General features: G+C 35.7%; 1 protein-coding gene across 26 annotated transcripts in view; it reads right to left on the bottom strand.

Annotated features, from left to right (window-relative positions):
* The window catches only part of MGA (MAX dimerization protein MGA), a 190,418-nt gene that overhangs the window by 53,486 nt on the left and 113,118 nt on the right, over positions 1–23,814 (bottom strand). For all 26 annotated transcript variants that reach the window (XM_082387791.1, XM_082387782.1, XM_082387789.1 and 23 more), the window contains exons 3-5: positions 7,242–8,190; positions 6,317–6,395; positions 6,102–6,197 (exon numbers count right to left, since the gene is read on the bottom strand). In XM_082387791.1, the coding sequence (XP_082243917.1) occupies positions 6,102–6,197; positions 6,317–6,395; positions 7,242–8,190 (1,124 nt within the window). The remainder of the gene's footprint in view (positions 1–6,101; positions 6,198–6,316; positions 6,396–7,241; positions 8,191–23,814) is intronic.

Raw genomic sequence — 23,814 nt, 5'->3', positions numbered from 1 at the left:
TTTACATATCTTTTTTTTTTTTTTTTTGCTTAACATTTTACATCTAAGATTTGTCTATGTTGACACATTTATCTCTGCATGATTTATTTTCACTGTTGTACACTATTCCAGATTATGAATTACTCCAATTTATTAACTATTCTCCTCTTAATGAGAATTGTTTCCTATTTTAAACTATTACAAACAATGCTGCAGTATAACTGTACATCTTGTACAAGAATGTACATCACACACATGAACATGTATGAAAGCTTCTCTAGTGCATTTAGCTTTTCCTTATGGCATTTACCCAAGAGTGGAATTGCTATGTAATGGGATATGTTCATCTTCAATTTACTGGATATTGTGTTTGACATATATGTGGCTGCCCAAAATATTCTGAGAACCTTTCCTATAGCTATTACTTTTCCACATTATAACCCCCACCTCTTCAAGGAAGAGGTGTTAAAACACAGATGCAGCCATAAAAGGCTTCAATTTAGAAGAGAGCACCATGAGGAAAGGAATACTGTGCAGAATTGTGTTAATGAGAGTGACAGTGTTTGGCCAAGTTAAGAACTTTTAGAGGGAAGAGTAACCAACATCCTAGCTGTAGTATACTGTGTTCAGTGTCCATATTGAAAATGGTGGTAATTGCCCAATGCTGTGAGATTGCTGGTATGAGCTCTTGGGGAATGTTATTTGGGCATTTTTCCTTTTTTCTGTCTCTCTGTAAGTCATCTGATATTCTTTAATAAATTCGTATTCTATTTCACCTATAGAGTGTATTCTCATGTTTGCGATTAAGAATTCTGACATACCTAGTTATTCTGAATCCTTCTTATGTAATGGCATACAAGAAAACAATGATTACATAACAAACTGGGATAAACATGAGGCTGCTTATGGCTGGAGGCAACCAGTTCTATGGTTATTAATTTCCCTTGGTCTTGCCTGGCCACTCTGAGGAGATCAGTGTCTCAAGAGCATACCTGTCACGCAATCATGGATAACCACATGCAACACTGCTCTAGTTGGGAAGCTGTTCACTAGATTGCCAAATTACTCTCCATTTATACTCCCTTCAATAGTGTAAGAGTTCTTGTTGATCCACATCCTCTCCAACATTTTATATCATTGGACTTTTAAAATTGTCCCAATCTTACTGGTATGAATCTATATCCTATTGTTCTTAAATTTGCATTTTTTCTGTTACCAGTGACAATCTTCTAATTTGGATTTCCTTGTTTGTGAATTACTGGCTTCATATTATTGAGCAAGAAAGTATTTAACTTAAATTTTAACAGAACTGAAACCAAAAGGAATTCAAAGCATCAACTACAGTAGTAATAACTACTAAAGTCATAGGTACAGGTTTCCAATAAAAAGCTTACATAGTACTGGTTTCCTAAAAGGTGAAGACACTACGCAGGTTACAAGCCACAACAAGTTCTTAAGGCTAATTTGTATATCCTCCACATAAATTAGTTTGTAATTCTAGTTCTTTAAAATAAATATCATTTTATCATGTTTATTTTAATCACATGTGATTAAAATTTACATCAATAAAATATTATTTCCTCATGTTTCAATCAACTGGGGAGAAAATAATATGAGTCAAAACAAGTGGTTTCTAATCTTGTCTTTGGGCTAAACTTCTCTTAGCTTCTGCTTCCTCATCAGTGAAATAATACCAATCCAAAAAATAATATCAATCCACCACACTGAGTTTCATGTTTTAAGAAGTAACTGTGCCTTCTCTTTGAAATGCTCTGTAATATAGATGATGATAGAGGTAAAAGACATTTCCCAGACCTCAAGGAGCTTTTGTGTTATGTTTTCCCAACTGATTCATTAGTAGTTACAATAGGATAGAATACTGTAAGAGGTAAAACAAATGATACTTGAAAAGCCCAAGGCAATCTGGTAAAACTTTACAGAGAGTGTAATTCTTAAATTAGAATAAGTAGGAATTAACTAGGAAAGGCAGAGAGGGAGAGCAGAGTGGAACCAGAAAGCAAAATATTGCAGAAATGCAAGTGAAACAGAATCCTAAACAAAGGATAAAATGAGATACTGTAGTGCCTTGAAAAGAGAAAAGTACTCTATTATTATTATAGACAAAAACTGCCAGAACAGCCGCCTACAGAGAAAGAAGAAAGGAATTAAGTCGTTAAAAATGTACCCATACAGCCAAATAGGTAGACAATCAAATTTAGAGACGGTTTTCCCTACATATCTTCTTGTCTGCATTTACTTATACTTTGAACTGCCACCTTCCCCCAAAAGTGACACCAAGTGATGCTAAAAACATCAACAAAAAGACCAAATTTATTTTAAATATACTTACAATTTTTTTAAAGCCCTAAAAGTTGAGAGGTCAATGGCACATGGACACTGCTCAAAGTAATTCCCAATTTAGCTTACCTGCACATCTTGAAATGTTTGCCCTTCAAGAAAATCCTTCCCTGAGTAATAGATATTTGAGACTCAGACTCAGTCGGTTTTCAAATGAATGATAATAACTTTATCTTACAAAAATAAGATAGTTAAATAATTCTTAGCATATCCCTCAAAAAGCATAAAACCCTTTCCACATGATAGTTTAAACTAAATCATACTCCTGAATTCTTTTGTCTTTTCACCATATTAGGAGCAACTTCTTAAAGAAATATTATCACACCATTAAAAAAAAGACCCATAAAGATAGAAACGAAAACAGATAACCTTCTAGGTTCAAAGCAGAGTCACCTAAGACAATAAACTGTAGCCAAAAATGCCTGCCTCTAGCTAAACCCACTTAAATAGGAGGTATCCACAAAAATACACTCAGAGGAATGAATACCTATATAACTAGCCAACAAAGAACAGAAAAGTCGACATTTATGTAAGAAAAACTCCAGCTAACCATTGATTTAACAGTCCAGAGTATTTTTTAAGTAACTAAAGAGGCAGAGTGCTCTGGGAATATTATCATAAAGGAATTTAACATTAAAACTGACAGGAGTTCACACTGATATAAATAAATGATTGGATAAAAATGAGGGAGAAAAGAGAAATCTCTGGTTGCAGAAGAATGCCAAGTAATTTATGCAGATACTCCATCCTGAAGAAAGTGGAGCATAACTTCCCACTCATTAAGTATGGACTACACAGTGACTTCCAAAGAGTGCAACATAAAAAGTCAGTGACAAATCATGTTGATAATATGTACCCTTGATAAGGTGAGGTGAGAATGGCACTTTACCTCTGTGGTCTTCCTCCTATAAACATATAATCCCAGTCTAGCCATGAGAAAAACATCAAACAAATCCCAACTGCGGGACATTCTACAAAATACCTGACCAGTACTCCTCAAAATTGTCAAGTTAATTAAAAACAAAACAGTCTGGGAAACTGTCCCAGCCAACAAGATCCTAAGGACACACAACTACTAAATGTAATGTGATTTCCTAGATGAGAACCTGGAACAAAAAAAATTAACTAAGGAAATTTGAATAAACTAAGGACTTTAGTTAATAATAATATATCAATATTAGTTCACTAATTGTAACAAATGTACTGCCCTAATGTTAGATGTTAATTAACAGGAGAAGCTGGATGCTGAGTATATGGGAACTCTCTGTACTATGGTCCCAATTTTTCTGCAAATCTAAAACTTATCTAAAACAAAAAATTCACTTAACAATTAACATAGAATTGACTTGGTAGCAATGAAACAGAAAAGCTTTTACAAAAATACCTTTAAAGATCAAAAACATGATAATTTCAGGTTGATGGACTTCGAAACCAATTTGGATGTAGCAAAGAAAAGTATAGGAGAAAAAATATACTGTGGAAAACAAAATTAAGAATCTTATTTTATTTTAGCAACAAAACTATCAACAACAACAAGAACATTTTCTCAGGCTTAATCAACATTTCTTCCACAATTTCAAAGCAAGCTGAAAAAGCTTTTCAAGTTTTTCAAGCTTTTTTCATCTCAAAAACATTTTGGATTTGTAGGTGCTTATTTTATAAAGAATAATGAAACTCTACAGTTGATGGAAAAGCAAAGAAATACGACATTACTGAATTGAAACTTAATAAATTACTTCAAGCATCAGTTTTTAGAAAGGGACCTGGAAGAATATTTTCATTATCTTCAGATACCTGGAGTTGGCACCATCAACTGATATGGTAACCATCAGTTACTACAAATATTTAGCCAAACTAACTTAATTCTTTTAATATTTTAAGTCTTAAGAAGCAAAGGTTGGGGGATGAGGGAGACATCTGCCAAAGTAAAATAAAGAAAAAAATCCAAACTAGAACTTTACGCCATACATTATGAACAGTGACACATGGATTACAGATTTAACTGTTTAAAAAAGTAAAACTCTATAAGAATGTAGTTGAATTAACTTTAACAATGTGAGGATTAATACAAACTTGAACACCAAATGCATAATCTGTATGGCAGGTGAAAACTGATGCCTCACACACTTTTTTGCCCAAAAAACTGTATCAGCTGACACCACTTAAAACTGAAACACGTTACATAAAAATACTGACTTTACCTTTTACAGAACAATGGGAATTTCTGAAAATACTGAGCCTACATTCCCATTTGACAATCCACTGATGTGACTGCCCTTTTAGAACAGGAACCTATGCTCCAGCCCACCAGAGTCCAACACCATCCCCAAATTCAGGCTAATTTCACTTTATGTTACCTGCTTAGTTTCCATAAGCATTTGACTTTGAACACCCAATACACAAAAAGAAAAAATTACAGATTTGTCTAAAATGTCTATAAGGGAAGGAAAAAACTCAAACCTTACCCAAACAGGAAAAAATAAGCAAACAAACCAGAGCAAAAAGACCAGCAGGGAGCACTGAATATATTTAACTCTAGAACTAAGACTATAAAACAAACGGGGGATTAGGTTGAAAGAATGCAATACAAATGTTATAATATTTATATATTATCAGAGTACCTAAGAAAAAAATGGAGGAGTGGGGGGAGAAAGGACAACTTAACTGATAGAGAAAAGAGAATATTATCTAAATAAAACAGCAGAAGTGAAAGCTTACGATAAATGACAGCAAACATTACCAGCAAGACTACTATGATGTGACTGTGATTTTCCATTACAATCCACAGTACCCAGTCCTTATCACTTGGATTGAAATTTGCATACTTTAAGATCACACTGTCACACAGTCACTCATTAAAGCAAAAGTTCAAGTATTACCATTTAATTTAGAAACTGAATGGTTGTTTTATAAATCAATGTTTTGTTTGTTGGCATACAATGCCTAGACTCTCATGAAAATTGACTAACAGTCAAAAACTCAATAAACTACTCCAAGAAGCACACCTAAAATCAAAGGTATAAGGAAAATAAAAATTGGGGCATGGCTTTCAGTCATTCATTTACAGTGCAAATCGGGAAGTCAGTAGTTAACTATGATGGCAATAAGGATACTAAATTTTGCTATTTTAAAAAAAAGGATTAAATGATATGATCAAGGCCAAGATAAACTATGGCAACAAAATAGGTAATAATGAAAATTTTAAATTAAATCGCCAGCAAAATATGAAATATATAAAATTTTTACAGCCACACAATGAGACAGATAAGTATTCTTCTCTTTACACAGTTAAATATACTACTAAGTATACCACAAAAAGTAGACTCTTCCCCTCCAAAAGCAAAACAAAAAACCTTCAAAAACCCCACAGAAACAAAAGCAACCAAAATTTAAAGTAAATAAAATTGGGTTATAAGAAAGAAAAGAGAAAACACCACTTTCTTATCATGATACGTTTTTTAATGCATAATATATTAGCTTCACAACGATAAGACAGTATCTTCAGAGTTTGAAAGGTTTCTCTTAGGATAAAAAGGACCTAGAGATGTGTTTTTAAGTTAAGGGAAAGAATCATGGACAGTGAAAAGAGAAAAATGCAAGCTGAGAGAGGGGCTGAAAGAAATGAAATCAAGGATGGAGGAAAGGAGGAAAAACAGAAAAAAGAGGAGAAGGAGCAAAGGGAAGAGGGGAGAAGAGAAAGACAGGGGAAGGAGAGAATAGAACAAAATTAAAAATTGGCTTGTATATTTTTTAGAGAATTATACCTTCCTGAAGACCAGGGTGTATGACCTGCTTGTGCCGCAAGGCCTTCAAATCTTCTATCAATTCCTTTTCCAACTGGGAAATTCTTGCTCTGCAACCTATTCAGAAAGCAATGATAAAATAAGCTACTATATAACTACAGACGAATACACATTGCATCTTTCACTTCTAGAGCCAAACTCCCAAAATCTTCCTCTTTTTTACTATTATATAATACCTGGGTCATTTGTGGCTGATGCCTGAAGACTAGAGGATTCTTCTGTTGTTCCATCAACTGCATGAATATCCAGAGCTTCCTATATTAAAAAAAAGAAAGAAAAAAGAAAAGGAAAGAAAAAAAGTAGTTCATATCACTTCTAAAGGTTTAAAAGTAAACTAGGAAGATTTTTTTTCATTTTGATACTTTTCACTATTTTCTAAATGTTTTTTCATTTTGATACTTTTCACTTTAATAATGGGGGGGCAAAAAATTTAAATATAATATACTCAGCTAACTGACTTAAAACCATATTTATGCCAATTTATCATAACTTGTATACTGATTTCTTAGAGCCTGTTTAAAGACAGCTTACTCAGCAATTAACAAGGAGGAAGGAAAAGAACAGGCAGAGAATTCAACCTCTGTGTAGCCAATTTAGAAAGATTAGGCTTCTACAACAATCTAAGAAAAATAATCTAGTTGAAGAGCTGGAGTAAAATAAACAAGGAAACTATCATTGTGACAGCAGAATTAATAAGACTATTAATTTTTTGTTCTCCAATGGTACTCTGCTATTGCTGATGAAAATCAGTGGATGGAGTATCCCAAAAGAGTTAGTAAACTTTTCATGTATTTATGCCTTTTCAAAGTCCGTAATATAATAATGAAAATTCCACTAAGAGCCAAAGATTTTAAAAATTCCAACTAAACACAATGCAAAAGTCATAATCAAAACAGACAAAATTTTTTAAGTCCATTCAAACAAAATACCTTAAGTGATGCCTGTTAACCCAATATTTTGGAGATACTCCCCTCCCGGTGCACACAACCTCGCATAATGGATGCATTCACAGCAACTATATTCTAAGTTAGTTACCAGCCAGTATACAATTCAATGATGATTATTTGACCTTGGAAAGAATGCTGAAAATGACAATCTTACCTTCGATTCAAAGGAAACAAAGAGAACACCATCTACGTCTTCCAGATCAGGTTTCACATCTGGAAAGGTACTCCCAGGGCCCGTAGGAGTATTCTTTGTAGAAGTTAAAGATTTTCCTGTGTTTTTAGGTGGCCGCCCTGCCTTAGAGAGTTTCAGTTTTCGTGGCCTTCCTCTTTTTCCAGGGACATTTGGAGGGGCATTCTGATTAGCATTCACAGTCTTGGAGGCCGTTGAAATCTTAAGCATAGCTTTCTTTCTGCCCAAGTCTTCTTTTCCTAAAAATGAGTCCCCAACTGAACTCTTTGAACCATCAAGTATTTTTTCTGTGTTAATGCTGTCAGATATATCAGGATATTTCCACTGAGGATCTTTAAGTGAGGGATATTTCTGTACCACTCTGAGATCTGGTGAATGTCTTTTAAGACCATTTTCTGATTCCTTGCCTAAGCAGAAGCCAGTCTCATTAGAATTTTCAATGTACGTAGGCAAATAGTCTAATTCTGTCAACACAGAAGTTCTATCCTTCCGAGATGTGGAAAGCATGTTATCAGGGAGCTCAGAAATCTTCACTGTGCTTTTTGTGACAGCACAGGGCTCCAGATAGACTACTGGCATCTTTCCAGCATCTAATTTGAACATTTTAGCTTTAGCAACACCTGATGGGCTATTTGGTAGTAGCCATTTAGAAGAAGGATGGTCAGCTTCTAGTTTATCAGCTTTATTGTGCCTCTTTAACTGTTTCTCTAGTATAGGATCATCATCACTGTTTGAGTACACATCTGTTTCCTCATCTGTCTCTTCCTGTTTCACAGTGACCCCTTCTGGGCACTCACCAAGTTCATATTCATAATCATCTAGAGGCTCTTCTTTAATGACAACATTGAAGTTTTCATTTGGGTTTAATGGTGATGTTACATGGGAGCCATCTTCAAAATTGTTGCCAACAAGACTGGAGAGACAGGGGAGGTAGAGTTAAAAAGGACAGAACTATCCATAAATAACACTCAGGAGGGGAAAGAAAAAAAAAAAAAAAAAGACTGTTGGAAACCAAGTAAAATCACATCAGATTTCAAGAGCCATTCATAAAAAAAACACTCTGTATATATAACAAGGTTCTCAAAAACAGTTTATCAACATGAAACTTTTACATATTCTGTCAATTTCTCTTGAACAATATATAAACTAAAGGGTAAAGTTTTAACAAGTAACTCTCATCACTAAATCAAAAAGCAAGATATAATATGTTTTCTTCTAATGGTATTCTTCAAATGAACTCAATTTCGAAAGTCAGCTTGCACTGATCCAAAATCAGACTCGAGAAATGTATACACTAATCAACAACTGCCAATAAAAACAAACAAATGTCCATTACAATTAAAATAAACATCAGGAAGGGCCTTTCAAACAGCCCACTGATTTTTTTAATTGAGATAAAATTTATGTAACATAAAACATTTTAACCATTTTAAAATGTACGAGCCAGTAGTCCCAATGTTGTTGCCAGGTGATTTTTCAAATTTAAAATGGCAAAACCCACTTTCAATGTAAAGAATCCAGCATTAGTTCTTCCAAAATAAAAGGACAGGGTGGATGAAGGCAAGGATATATAACCTGTTTAGATTTAAGTGTTTATAATTCATCAAAAAACAAAACAAACTTTTTAGTTTCTCATTTCTCCCAATTCATCACTGAAAGCACATAAACTATACCAATGTATCTTGAGGACAGGTTAGAACTACTCACTAACCCAATTAAAGTCACTTTATCTGTAAAACTTTCATTTACCTCAAATATGCAAAAGTAACCATTAAATCAATCTGTAGCTACTTGTTCCTTGCAAAACTGACTTAAGATCCTGACCTTACTCAAAAATTCTTCAGTGGAGGACTTCCACTTCCAGTTAGAATATAGAAGTTCACAAAGACCAAAACTTCTGCCGTAACAATGACAAAACACTAGATAAACTTAAAATCCTATTCTTTCTTTAAAGCCACTGAAGACCTCTGGGTACAAGTAAGTTTAAATGAACTGAATTCCAGAGAGGGACCAGCCTTCTCTAAGTGACCACAGATTGCTACTGCTTTCAACCCTCAGTGGCATTTACATTGCTTGAAGCACAAGTGAAGAGAGAAAAAAGCTGCTATAGGCAAAGAATCTTTGCGGAAACACAGAGAAACCAAACTATTAATGCCTGAGTATGGGCAGACTAGATCTGGAGGACCTCAAAGAGAAGACAAGTCCTTGCTCCCACCAATTATCCTCAAGGGGACTTTTGCAGAATTTCTAGTGATGCAGAAACTTGGCCTGAAATCAGAAACTTACATTCTCACAGCACTTAGATCCCAAGGCCCTGTCTGAAAGGAGTTCAATCTTACCCTTAAAACTGAGGTGAGCTGAAATTTACAAATCATCTAGACTGAAGGACAGAGAAAAAGGAAAAGCAAAAGAAGTGTCAGAGACCTATGGCACACATCAGATGATTTAACATACTAGCAGTTGCACCTCCAAAAAGGTAGGAGAAAGAAAGGAGAAACAATTGAAGAGAAATTGAACAAAAATATTCCAAAAATGAAATATTTTAATCCACAGATCCAAGAAGCTCAGCAAACACCAAGGAGAAAATCACACCTAGGCACATGAAGATCAGACAGCTGAAAAAAATATCAAGAGAAAAACCTTATAAGCAAGGAAGAAAAAAAGACACATTAGACTACAGGAAAAACTATGAGAACAGACTAACTACTCATTGCAAACACTGTAAAACAGAAGACAATGGAATGACACCCATCATAAAGCATTTAAAGAATCAACGTAATGTTCTAGATCTACCAAAAGAAGCCTTCAAAGCTAAAGACATTTTCAGACATCTGAAAGAATTCATACTTCACAAAAAATACTACTTCCTTAGACTGAAACAAGACAAGGATATTAGTTCTCACCACTTTTACTTACAGTAATTATACTAGAGGATTTGCCAAGGTGATCAGGCAATAAAAAGAAATAAAAGACATCCAGATTGAAAAGAAGTATAAAAAAAAAATCTCCATTTGTAGATGACATGATCTTGCATACAGTTGGCCTCCAGTATCTGAGGGAGATTGGTTCCAGAACTCCAGAGATACTAAACTCTGTGGATACAGAACTGAAAATCCTAAGAAATCCACTAAAAAAAACTATTGGAATAAATGAGTTTGGCAAGATTGCAGGATCCAAGATCAACACACAGCAAAATAATTGTAATTCTGCACACTAGGAACAAACGTCAAAAATGAAATTCAGAAGACAACTCTATTTACAACAGCATCAACAAGAATAAAACACTTAATAAACTGAACCAAAAAATTGTAAGGCTTTTACACAGAAAATTATACAACTGTTGGAAAACAATTAAAGCCAACCTAAAAAAATAGAGAAAAAACGATAAATATTCCACAGTTTCATACTAGAAGACTTAATATAGGTGAGACAGCAATACTCCCCAAAAGTGATCTGCAGAGTCAACACAATCCCTATCAATGCCCCACCTGGGATTTTTGTAAAAATTGACAAGCTGATCTTACAATTCATATAGAAATGCAAGGGACCCTAAAATAACTCAAAGTATCTTGAAAAATAGAAACAAATGGGGACTCATACTTCCCAATTTCAAAACTTACTACAAAGCTACAGTAAGCAGCATAAAGCTAAACATACCAATCAACTGAACAGAATTCAAGGTTCAGTAATACCTGCCCACTTTTATATCAATTGATTTTTTTTCTTTTCTTTTCTTTTTTTTTTAGGCAGTGCCATGCGGCATTCGGGATCCTAGTTCCCCGACCAGGGATCAAACCTGTGCCCCCTGCATTGGGAGAAAGGAGTCTTAACCAATGGACCACCAGGGAAGTCCCTCAATTGATTTTCAATTGAATTCAATTCAAGGGTGCCAAGACAATAAATTCAGTGTGGAAAGAATGGGCTTATGAACACCCACAACTTATTCAATACAAACACTTGCACACAAATGTTCACAGCAACATTATTTGTAATAGTCAAAAAGCAGAAACAACCCTTAATGTTTACCAAGTAATAGATGGATAAATAAAATGTAGTATATCTAAACAACAGAATATTATTCAGTACTAAAAGGAATTAAGTACACATACATGCTACAACATGAACCTTGAAAACATTATGCTAAGTAAAGCACAAAAGACCACATACTGTATGATCCCATTTAATGTCCAAAATAGGCAAATCCACAGAGACAAAAAAGAGACTGGTGGTTGCATATGGGTGGGTGGGGTTGGATACTGGCTGGAGGAAAATGGGGAGTAACTAGTAGAGGACACAGGGTTTCTTTTTGGAGTGCTGAAACGTCCATTAAAATGACTGTGGTCATGGCTATACAATTCGGTGAATATATTAAAAATCACTAAACTGAACACTTTTCAAGGGTGAATTATATAGCAGTGAATTACATCTCATTTTTTTAAAGTTCTAAAAAAATACTAAAGGAAGTTCTTCAGACTAATAGGAAATGAACTAGTACGAAAATGGATCCAGGGGACTTCCCTAGTAGTCCAGTGGTAAAGAATCTGTCTTCTAATGCAGGAGATGCAGGTTTGATCCCTGGTCTGAGAACTAATATCCCACATGCTTGGGGCAACTAAGCCCGCGTGCCACAACTACTAAGCTCACACGCCTCAACTAGAGAACCCGCAGGCCACAACTAGAGAAGAGAAAACCCACACACCACAACTAGAGAGAAGCCCGTGAGCCACAATGAAGAGCCCGTGCAGCACAACGAAAGATCCCACAGGCCTCAAAGAAAACCCCACATGCCACAACTAAGACTCAACACAGCCAAAAAAAATAAATTAATTAAATAATTTTTTTTTTTAAAGTAGCAAGCTAAGTTTAAAAAAAAGAAAAGGAAATGGATCCAGGAATGAATGAGAAGACCCATGAAAAACAAACGTGAATAAATATGAAAGGCTTTTTCTTACATTTATTTAAATGACTACTGACTGATTAAAGCAAATAAAATAATAACATTTGGGGGGGTTTATAACATATCTAAGGACATGAACAACAAGGACATTAGCTGGTCATGAACTGCTATAATACTAATTTAATTCTACTTGATAAATTAAGAATGCACAGGGCTTCCCTGGTGGCGCAGTGGTTGAGAGTCTGCCTGCCAATGCAGGGGACGCGGGTTCGAGCCCTGGTCTGGGAAGATCCCACATGCCGCGGAGCAACTGGGCCCGTGAGCCACAATTACTGAGCCTGCGCGTCTGGAGCCTGTGCTCCGCAACAAGAGAGGCCGCGATGGTGAGAGGCCCGCGCACCGCGATGAAGAGTGGTCCCCACTTGCCGCAACTAGAGAAAGCCCTCGCACAGAAACGAAGACTCAACACAGTCATAAATAAATAAATAAATAAATAAATAAATAAATAAATAAATAAATAAATAAATAAATAAATAAAAGAACGTGAATTTCTTAAAAAAAAAAAGAGAATGCACATAATTATCTCTACAACCACTGCTACAGAATGAATTGTGCCCCCTCCCAAATTCATACGCTGAAGCCCTAACCCCCTTGTGACTGTACATGGAAATAGGGTCTTGAAAAAGTAATTAAGGTTAAATGAGGTCATAAAGGTGGGCAGTCTCTCTCTTCTCTACATGAGGACACAGCTAGAAGGCAGCTGTCTACAACCCAGGGGAAGACCTCCCAACAAAATTGAACCCTACCAAAAACATTACTTGGACTTTCCAGCCTCCAGAAACGTGAGAAAATAAAATTTTATTAAGTCACCCAGTCTATGGTATTTTGCTATGTCGACCTTAGCAGACTAATACAAACGCTTAAAAAAAAATTTACAGAGGCACAGCTAAAAAACCAATAGGCCACAAGGATGGAATTTTAAAAACGTAGTCCAGGACTTCCCTGGTGGCGCAGTGGTTAAGAATCCGCCTGCCAATGCAGGGGACACGTGTTCGATCCCTGGTCCGGGAAGATCCCACATGCCGTGGAGCAACTAAGCCCACGTGCCACAACTACTGAAGCCCACGCACCTAGAGTCCATGCTCCGCAACAAGAGAAGCCACCGCAATGAGAAGCCCGCGCACCGCAACAAAGAGTAGCCCCTGCTCATTGCAACTAGAGAAAGCCCATGCGCAGCAACAAAGACCCAACACAGCCAAAAATAAATAAATAAAATAAATTAATTTTTTAAAAAACGTAATCCAAATGAAAACAGTGAAGGATAATGAAAGAATAGATGATAGAAACAGAAAATACCAAGACGAAATGCTTAAAGCACAGCCACATCAGTAATAATATTAAATGTACGTGAGCAAAACAGTCCAATTAAAAGTCTAGGATGAAAAAAAAAAAAAAAAAGTCTAGGATGGACAAAGAAAAAGGTCCCAACTATAAGCTATTTAAAAGAACCACAATTTCAATCTACAGACACAGACAGACTGAAAATAAAAGGAGGAAAAAAGATAAAACCTTGCAAACAGAAAATCAGATGAACGCCACTGTGGCTTAATAATATGACTCAAAGTAGACTTTTAGTACCATCAGAGATAATGAGGGTCATTATAAAAATTTTATGAGCTCAATTCACCAAAAGGACATAACAATCCTAAATGTGTATGTATCTTATCATAAAGCTTAAAAATATCTGAAGCAAAAATTTACAGTACTAAAAAGAAAGACAGAAAAATCCACAACTATAGAGGGAGATTTTAAAACACCTTTCTCAGTAACTGATAGGAGAGACACCGCCCCCCCTCAAAAAAAAATCAGTAAGGAGATAGAAGAATTGAACAATGAATTAAACTTACCTGATAAGATCTTATAGAACACTACATCCAACAACTGCATAAGTATACTTAAAGTATTAATCAAAACAGACCATATGCTAGACAATACAGCAAAGTCATGATAAATTTCTATTTCTAAGATTTTAAGTCACATGTTCTCTGACAAAAATAGAACCAAACCACAAATTAATAACAATTTCAACACAACATATCACAATTTGTAGAATGCACCTAAAGCAGTGCTAAGTGGGATTTTATAGCTTGAAATAAAAGGTCTAAAATAAATTATCTTAGGGATTGATAAACTTTTTGTAAAGGGCTAGGTAGCAAAAATTTTAGGCTTGAAAGTCTGGACACTCTTTACTCAACTCTACCACTGTAGCATAAAAGAAGCCACAAGACAATACATAAACAAGTGAGCATAGCTGTGTTCTAACAAATGGACACTGAAATTTGAATTTTATATAATTTTCATGTATGACAAAATATTTTTTCTTTTGTTTCCCCCCCCAAACACTTAAAAATATAAAAACCATACTTAGTTTGCAGGCCATAACAACAACAAAAAAAGACAGGCTAGGTATGGTCCACAGGTCTTAATCTGCCAACCCCTGAACTGAAACAGGCAAATTAAAACAAAAGCAAATGCCAAAGCAATCTTGAGGGAAAAAAACAAGAGCTGGAGGAATCAGACTTCCTGGCTTCAGACTATACTACAAAGCTACAGTAATCAAGACAATACGGTACTGGCACAAAAACAGATATACAGATCAATGGAACAGAATAGAAAGCCCAGATATAAACCCACACACCTATGGTCAACTAATCTATGACAAAGGAGGCAAGGATATACAATGGAGAATAAACAGTCTCTTCAATAAGCGGTGCTGGGAAAACTGGACAACTACATGTAAAAGAATGAAATTAGAACACTCCTTAACACCATACACAATAATAAACTCAAAATGGATTAAAGACCTAAATGTAAAGCCAGACACTATAAAACTCTTAGAGGAAAACATAGGTAGAACACTCTATGACATAAATTACAGCAAGATCCTTTTTGACCCACCTCCTAGAAAAAGGGAAATAAAAACAAAAATAAACAAATGGTACCTAATGAAACTTAAGAGCTTTTGCACAGCAAAGGAAACCATAAACAAGACAAAAAGACAACCTCAGAATGGGAAAAAATATTTGCATACAAAGCAACTGACAAAGGATTAATCTCCAAAATATACAAGCAGCTCATGCAGCTCAATATCAAAAAAACAAACAACCCAATCCAAAAATGGGCAGAAGACCTAAATAGACATTTCTCCAAAGAAGATATACAGATTGCCAACAAACACATGAAAAGGATGCTCAACATCACTGATCATTAGAGAAATGCAAATCAAAACTACAATGAGGTATCACCTCACACCAGTCAGAATGGGCATCATCAGAAAATCTACAAACAACAAATGCTGGAGAGGGTGTGGAGAAAAGGGAACCCTCTTGCGCTGTTGGTGGGAATCTAAATTGATACAGCCACTATGGAGAACAGTATGGAAGTTCCTTAAAAAAACTAAAAATAGAATTACCATATGACCCAACAATCCCACTATTGGGCACATACCCAGAGAAAACCATATTTCAAAAAGACACATGCACCCCAATGTTCACTGCAGCACTATTTACAATAGCCAGGTCACAGAAGCAACCTAAATGCCCACTGACAGACCAATGGATAAAGAAGATGTGGTACATATATACAATGGAATATTACTCAGCCATAAAAAGGAATGAACTTGGGTCATTTGTAGAGACGTGGATGGACCTAGAGACTGTCATACAGTGTGAAGTAAGTCAGGAAGAGAAAAACAAATGTTGTATATTAATGCATATATGTGGAATCTAGAAAAAATGGTTCAGATGAACTAGTTTGCAAGGCAAAAACAGAGACACAGATGCAGAGAACAAACATATGGACACCAAGGGGGGAAAGCGTGGTTGGGGGATGAATTGGGAGATTGGGATTGACATATACATACTAATATGTATAAAATAGATAAGAACCTGCTGTATAAAAAAATAAAATAAAATAAAATTCAAAAAAAGAAAATCATGAAAGGAGATCAGATCAGTGGTTACCAGTGTCAGGGAGACAGGGGATGAAAGGCAGGGGAAGTGAATGAAGGGGATCAAAAGGTACAAACTTTCAGTTATAAGATAAATAAGTGCTGGGGATATACAAGATGATGACTCTAGCTAACACTGCAGCATGGTATATCTGAAAGAGGCTAAGGGAGTAATTCCTAAAAGTTCTCACCAAAAGGAAAAAAAATTGGGGGGATTATCTATATGAAAAGATGAATGTTAACTAAATTTATGTGGCAATCATTTCACACTATATGTATGTCAGGTCATTATGTCGTGTAACAAACTTATACAGAGCTGTATATCAATTACACCTCAATAAAAATGAGAAATAAAAGAAAAAACAAAAACAAGCAAAAAGAAGGAAACAATGCTAAGAGGAAAAAATTTAATGAAATAGAGAACAACAGAGAAACTGAATTTATGATTTGAAACCTGCCAGCAAAGAAAACTACATGGCTTCCCTCAAGTCTAGCAAAGACATAATGAAAAAAAACCAATCTTGCACAAACTCAGAATATACAGGATAATCCAACACTTTACAATTTGTTTTATGAAGAAAGCAAAACCCTGAAACCAAAGTATCAGAAATAAAAATATCCTTCATGAATTCATATGTAAAAAAACTCAACGAAGTATCAGTAAACTGAATCCAATATTAAAAATGTTATTACAACCAAGTAGTATTTATCCCAGGAATGCAAAACTGTTACAGCATTTCCAGCTCTCACTCCCACGTAGCCCCCACCCAAGGTAAAAAAAAAAAAAAAGAAAAGAAAAAAGAAAAAAATCAAATTAACTAACCATATTAACAAAATAAAGGGAGAAAAACAACATCTCAGCAGATACAAGAACAACATTTGATACAATTCAATACTCATTCTTAACCACACTTAGAAAATTAGGACTGGAAGGAAAGTTCTCAATGTGACTTAAAGCCAAAAGCATAATACCCATTAAGAAATATGGAAAGATTTTCTGTAAGGTCAGGAGACATGAATGACCATTCTCAAAATTTAGTTTCAACACAGAACTGCAAGTCCAAACAGTGCAGTAAGGTAAGAAAGAGAGAGAATAATAATAAAGACTGTAAAGGGAGAAGTAAAACTAACTTTGTTCACAGACACCATAATTGTGTACATAGAAAATCCTAAACACTACAAACTAATAAGTGAATTAAGCAAGGTCATCAAATACAAGATCAAGGTACAAAAATCAACTGTATTTCTATGTACTATGGGAAGTTGGAAGCTTACACTACCAAAGATTATAGTGTCATCAAGACTGTATGGTGGGCTTCCCTGGTGGTGCAGTGGTTAAGAATCCACCTACCAATGCAGGGGACACGGGTTTGAGCCCTGGTCCAGGAAGATCCCACATGCCACGGAGCAACTAAGCCCATGCACCACAAATACTGAGCCTGCGCTCTAGAGTCCACAAGCTACAACTACTGAGCCTGCGTGCCTAGAGCCCGTGCTCTGCAACAAGAGAAGCCACTGCAATGAAAAGCCCGCGCACCGCAAGGAAGAGTAGCCCCTGCTCGCCACAACTAGAGAAAGCCCGCTCACAGCAACGAACACCCAAGGCAGCAATAAATTAAATAAATAAATAAATAAATAAATAAATAAATGGCTGTATGGTATTGGCAAAAGAATAGACAAAAAAATGGAACAAAAATAGTCCAAAAATAGACCCACCCATATATATACAATCACCTCATTTTCCAAGACACCAGTGCATTTTAATGGGGAAAGTAAAGCCTTTTGAATATGATGTTAGACCACATAAATATGTGCCTGGAAAAATATGAGCCTTGACCCCCAACTTCATGCCATACACAAAGAGTAAGCCAAGATGGGCTAGATTTCAATGTGAAAGCTAAAACAGCTTCCCCCTTTCAAAAATGTCACTTAACTGGAGAAAATAGCTATTTCCTTATCTTTCTTTTTAACGGCTTTATTGTGTAAATTACGTAACATAAATCCCACCAGTTTTAAGTGACAACTCAATTATTTTTACTAAATTTATAGTTTTGCCATCACCACAATCCAGTTTTCCTTTACCTGGTTTGTTGGTTTGTTTGGCCGAAACGCATGGCTTGCGGAATCTTAGTTCCCTGATCAGGGATTGAACCCAGGTCCTCAGCAATGAAAGAGCATAGTCCTAACCACTGGACCGCCAGGGAATTCCCTCCTTTACCTGTTTTTAAAGGTTAGGAAAACCAAGCCCTCTCATTTCCCTTTCCCTATTATCTCACTTTTTATGTATATTTATGTATAAATGTCATTCTCCATCAAGTAATTTAGGATTCACACTTAATGATAGTTCTTTATCTTCGTATTTCACGGTGTGAACTTCTAAAATGCAGAAAATAATCTCTACCTTTTTTTCATTTAACCATATGACTTGAATTATGCTTGCAATATAGCTGAGAACCTTGTGAAGCTAAATCTTGGCTGCTACCAAAATAACTGCTTTCACATCTTCCTGAGATTAAACTTGCTGAATTACAAAAGTTATTTCCAAAGAATCTCTCTCTCCTTATCATCCAATGAAAACTTTATACACAAAGCATGAATTTTTTTCCTTGGCAGGAAGATTTTGCAAACAATCCTGAAATTTTATACTTCTAAGAAGTCGCTATACAAAAAACTTAGGTGCAAAATTATCTAACAAAAAATATGGGCAAAACCACTGATTTGTACACATCAACTAATTTAAAGGATTACATTTTTGTTGGCATACACAACCAACACAAAAAATAAATATGACATGACAGTCACTGTGAAACACACTAAAAAAGCTTTAAGTGCTATGGATAAACAAACTTATTCAGGCAACATTTACTGAGCTCTGACAGTGTGCCAGACACATTTTTTTGGGCACAGGGATTTACCAAAATAAATAAAGCACAGTCCCTACATTCAAGGAATTCACAGATCAATGCAGGAGACAGACAAGTAGACAATATAATGTTACTTAATTTAATAGATACTAAGATAAAGATATGTACAGGGACTTCCCTGGTGGCACAGTGGTTAAGAATCCGTCTGCCAGGGGGCTTCCCTGGTGGTGCAGTGGTTAAGAATCTGCCTGACAATGCAGGGGACACGGGTTTGATCTCTGGTCCGGGAAGATCCCACATGCCGCGGAGTAACTAAGCCCATGTGCCACAACTACAGAGCCTGCACTCTAGAGCCCACGACCCACAACTGCTGAAGCCCGCGCACCTAGAGCCCATGCTCCGCAACAGGAGAAGCCACCACAATGAGAAGCCCGCACACCACAACAAAGAGTAGCCCCCGCTCGCCGCAACTAGAGAAAGCCCATGTACAACAACGAAGATGTAATGCAGCCAAAAAAATAAATAAAATTAAAATAAATAAAATTAAAATAAATAAACTATTTAAAAAAGAGAGATATGTACAGATGCACATTAGAAAAAGCCATAACGTAATGCCTTCCATGAAACTGGTAATTAGAGTAACAGAAAAAAGAAATCCACTGGGAAAGATAATGTAGAGTGGAAAACAAAAGAGCTCTTGGAAACTGAAATCGGACACCTGCAATAAATACATCAGTAAGTTAGAAGCTAAATCAAGGAAATCTCACATAATGTACGGCAAAAAGACAATGACAAGAAATAAAAGACTGATTATATAAGATAACCAATCCAGTAGATGGAACACCCAACTATCCAGAGTTTTTTTAGAAAAGAGAAAACAGGACTTCCCTGGTGGCGCAGTGGTTAAGAATATGCCTGCCAGTGCAGGGGACACGGGCTCAAGCCCTGGTCCAGGAAGATCCCACATGCTGCAGAGCAACTAAATCCGTGTGCCACAACTACTGAGCCCGCACTCTCGAGCTCACATGCCTTAAAAAAAAAAAGAAAGAAAAAAATTTTTTTAATAAAAGAAAATAGAAAAAAGAAAGTGAAAAATTTAACAGAGAAATAATACTTAAATGTTCCTAGGACCAAAGAATATGAACTTCTTGTTTTGAAAAAACTTGTTTTCTCACAATGATGAGAACAACCATACCATGGCTCATCATTGTGAAATTTCATAAGAGAGATCAACAAAAAAATCTTAAGAGCCTTCAAACCACCAGGAATCAAACTTCTCAACAGCAAACTGGAACCTGACAACACATTTTCAGCATGGAACTCTACACTCAACCAAAAAAATTATGAAAGTATGAGGGTATAATAAAGCTATTTTTCAACATGAAAGAAAATTGTTGAGAAGAGTGAAAAAGGGGACTACTACCTTCCTCAGAAGTGATTTTATTTAAACATTCTAAAATTCTATGTCCCATACATGCTTTCTGAAGAAATTACTGAAAATGTACTTGAAAAATGCAAATTAAAACCAGAATGATCCCACTTTCACCACTTCTATTTAACACAGTACTGAAAATTGTAACTAAAGCAATTAGGTAAGAAAAGAATAGTATCAATTCAAATTGGAAAGAAAAAAATAAAGGTATCTCTGTCACAGATGACATGATCTTATACGTAGGAAACTCTAAATAATACACACACACACACACACACACACACATACACAGAGTCAGTTACTAAATTCAGCAAAGCTGTACGATACAAAATCAATATAAAGGATCAGCTGTATTTCCATACACTGTGCAATACACAATACGAAATAGCAATTTCCTTTTCAAAAACAAAATAAGGATGAAACTAACAACTGGTTCTTTGAAAAGATAAAATTGACAACCCTTTACCCAAACTCACCAAGAAAAAAAAGAGAGGACCCAAAAAAATCAAAAATAAAAGAGAAGTAACAACTGACACCACAGAAACATAAACAATTATAAAGAGATTACACCACAGAATTATACGCCAATAAAATGGGCAACCTAGAGGAACTGGATAAATTCCTAGAAATAATCACCTAGTACGATCTCCCAAGACTAAATCAGGAAGAAATACAAAATATAAACAGGCCGATTACAGTAAGTTCCCTACATACGAACCTTCAAGTTATGAACTTCCAAAGATGCGAACGTGCATTCCATCACCGTCAGGCGTGACTGAAATTGTAGCTTGCCCTCCACCTCCTATTGCTGAAGATCCTTCAGCTCTACTATATATATGCCACCTCCCCTCCCTCCTCTAGTCAGTAACTCTTCTTGCCTGTTCACTTGATGCCAGCCCCTGTACGCCAGCTGTTGTACTATACTGCTGTACTTTTCAAGGTACGGGACAGTAAGACTAAAAATGTTATCTTTATTTTTTGTGTTTGCTTGTTCTTTATGTATTATTTGTGTAAAAAGTATTATAAAACTATTACAGTACAGTACTATATAGCCAATTGTGTTAGTCGGGTACCTAGGCTAACTTCGTTGGACTTACAAACAAACTGAATGTACGAACACACTCTCAGAACAGAACTCGTTCATATGTAGGGGACGTACTATACAATAAAATTGAAACAGCAATTTAAAAGACTCCCAAGAAACAAAAGTCCAGGACCAGACGGCTTCAAAGGTGAATTCTACCAAACATTTAGACAATTAACACCTATTCTTCTCAAAATATTCCAAAACATGGAAGAGGAAAGAATGCTTCCGAACTTCTATTAGGCCAGCATCACCCTGATACCAAAATCAAAGACATCACCCCCTCGCAAAAACAATTACAGGCCAATGTCACTGATGAACATAAATGTAAAAATCCTCAACAAAATATAAGCAAAACATGTTCAACAATGCATTAAAAGGATCATAGGGACTTCCCTGGTAGCCCAGTGGTTAAGACTCAGTGCTCCCAATGCAGGAGGCCCAGGTTCGATCCCTGGTCAGGGAACTGGATCCCGCATGCTGCAACTAAGAGCCCGCATGACACAACTAAAAGATCCCGCATGCCGCAACTAAAGATCCCTCCTGCCAAAACTAACACCCAGCTCAGCCAAATAAATAAATAAATACAAAATGATCACAAACCTTGATAAAGTGGGATTTAACCCAGCGATGCAAAGATGGTTCAATATCTGCAAATCAATCTGGTAATGGTAATACCACATTAACAAGCTGAAGAATAAAAATCATGTCATCTCAATAAATACAGAAAAAGCTTTGGACAAAATTCAGAATCCATTTATGATAAAAACTACCAACAAAGTAGGCAGAGAGGGAACATACCTCAACATAATAAAGGTCATATAACAAACATATAGCCAACACCATACTCAACAGCGAAAAGCTGAAAGCATTGCCTCTAAGATCAGGAACAAGACAAGATGACCACTCTCACCCCTTTTATTCAACATAATATTGGAAATCCTAACCAAAGCAATCAGACAAGAAAAAGAAATAAAAAGAATCCAAATTGGAAAGGAAGAAGTAAAACTGTCACTGTTTTCAGGTGACATACTATTGCCATATATAGAAAATTCTAAAGACGCCACCAAAAAACTATTAGAACAAATAAATGACTTCATAAAGTTTCAGGATATAAAATTAAAACACAGAAATCTGTTGCGTTTCTTTACACTAACAACAACCTATCAGGAAGAAAAACTAAGGAATCAATCTCATTTACAACTGCATCAAAAAGAAATAAAATACCTAGGAATATATCTAACTAAGGAGGTAAAAGACCTGTACTCAGAAAACTATAAGACAGTGATGAAAAGAACTGAGACAACACCAAAGATGACAAGATATACCATGCTCATAGACTGGAAGAATTAATATTGTTAAAATGACTGTACTACCCAAGGCAATCTACAGATTGAGTGCAATCCCTATCGAAATACCAATGGCATTTTTCATAGAACCAGAAAAAATTACTCTAAATTTGTATGAAAACCCGAAAGACCCCAAAGAGCCAAAACAATATTGAGAAACAAGAACTGGAGGTACCATGATCCCTGATTTCAAACTATACTACAAAGCTATAGTCATCAAAACAGTAAGGTACTTGCACAAAAGTAGACACAGATCAATGGAACAGAATAGAGAGCCCAGAAATGAACCCACACTTACATGGACATTTAATCTACAACACAGGAGGCAAGAATATACAATGGGGAAAAGACAGCCTTTTCAATAAATGGTGTTGAAAAAACCAGACAACTACATGCAAAAGAATCAAACTTGACTATTTTCTCACACAATATACAAAAATAAACTCAAAGTGGATTAAAGACTTAAAGATAAGACCTGGAATCATAAAACTCCTAGAAGAAAACATAGGCAGTGTTAGCAATATTTTTTACCTCAGTCTTAGCAATATTTTTTTGGATATGCCTCCTGGGGCAAGGGAAACAAAAGCAAAAACAGACAAATCGGACTACATCAAACTAAAAAGCTTTTGCACAGCTTCTGCACCATCAACAAATGAAAAAGCTGCCTAATGAGTGAAAGAAGATATTCTCAAACAATTTAACAAATGGCTAATATCCAAAATATATAAAAATTCATTTAACTCAACATCAAAAAAAACAAGCAATCCAATCACAAAATGGACAGAGGACCTAAATAGACATCTCTCCAAAGAAGACATACAAATGGGCAACAGGTACATGAAAAGATGCTCAACATCACTCATCATCAAGGAAATGCAAGTCAAATCCACAATGAGCTATCA

This window comes from Balaenoptera borealis (assembly GCF_965194805.1).
Source record: "Balaenoptera borealis genome assembly, chromosome: 3".
Classification (NCBI taxonomy): domain Eukaryota; kingdom Metazoa; phylum Chordata; class Mammalia; order Artiodactyla; family Balaenopteridae; genus Balaenoptera; species Balaenoptera borealis.
This window is presented reverse-complemented; position numbering and strand designations above follow the sequence as displayed.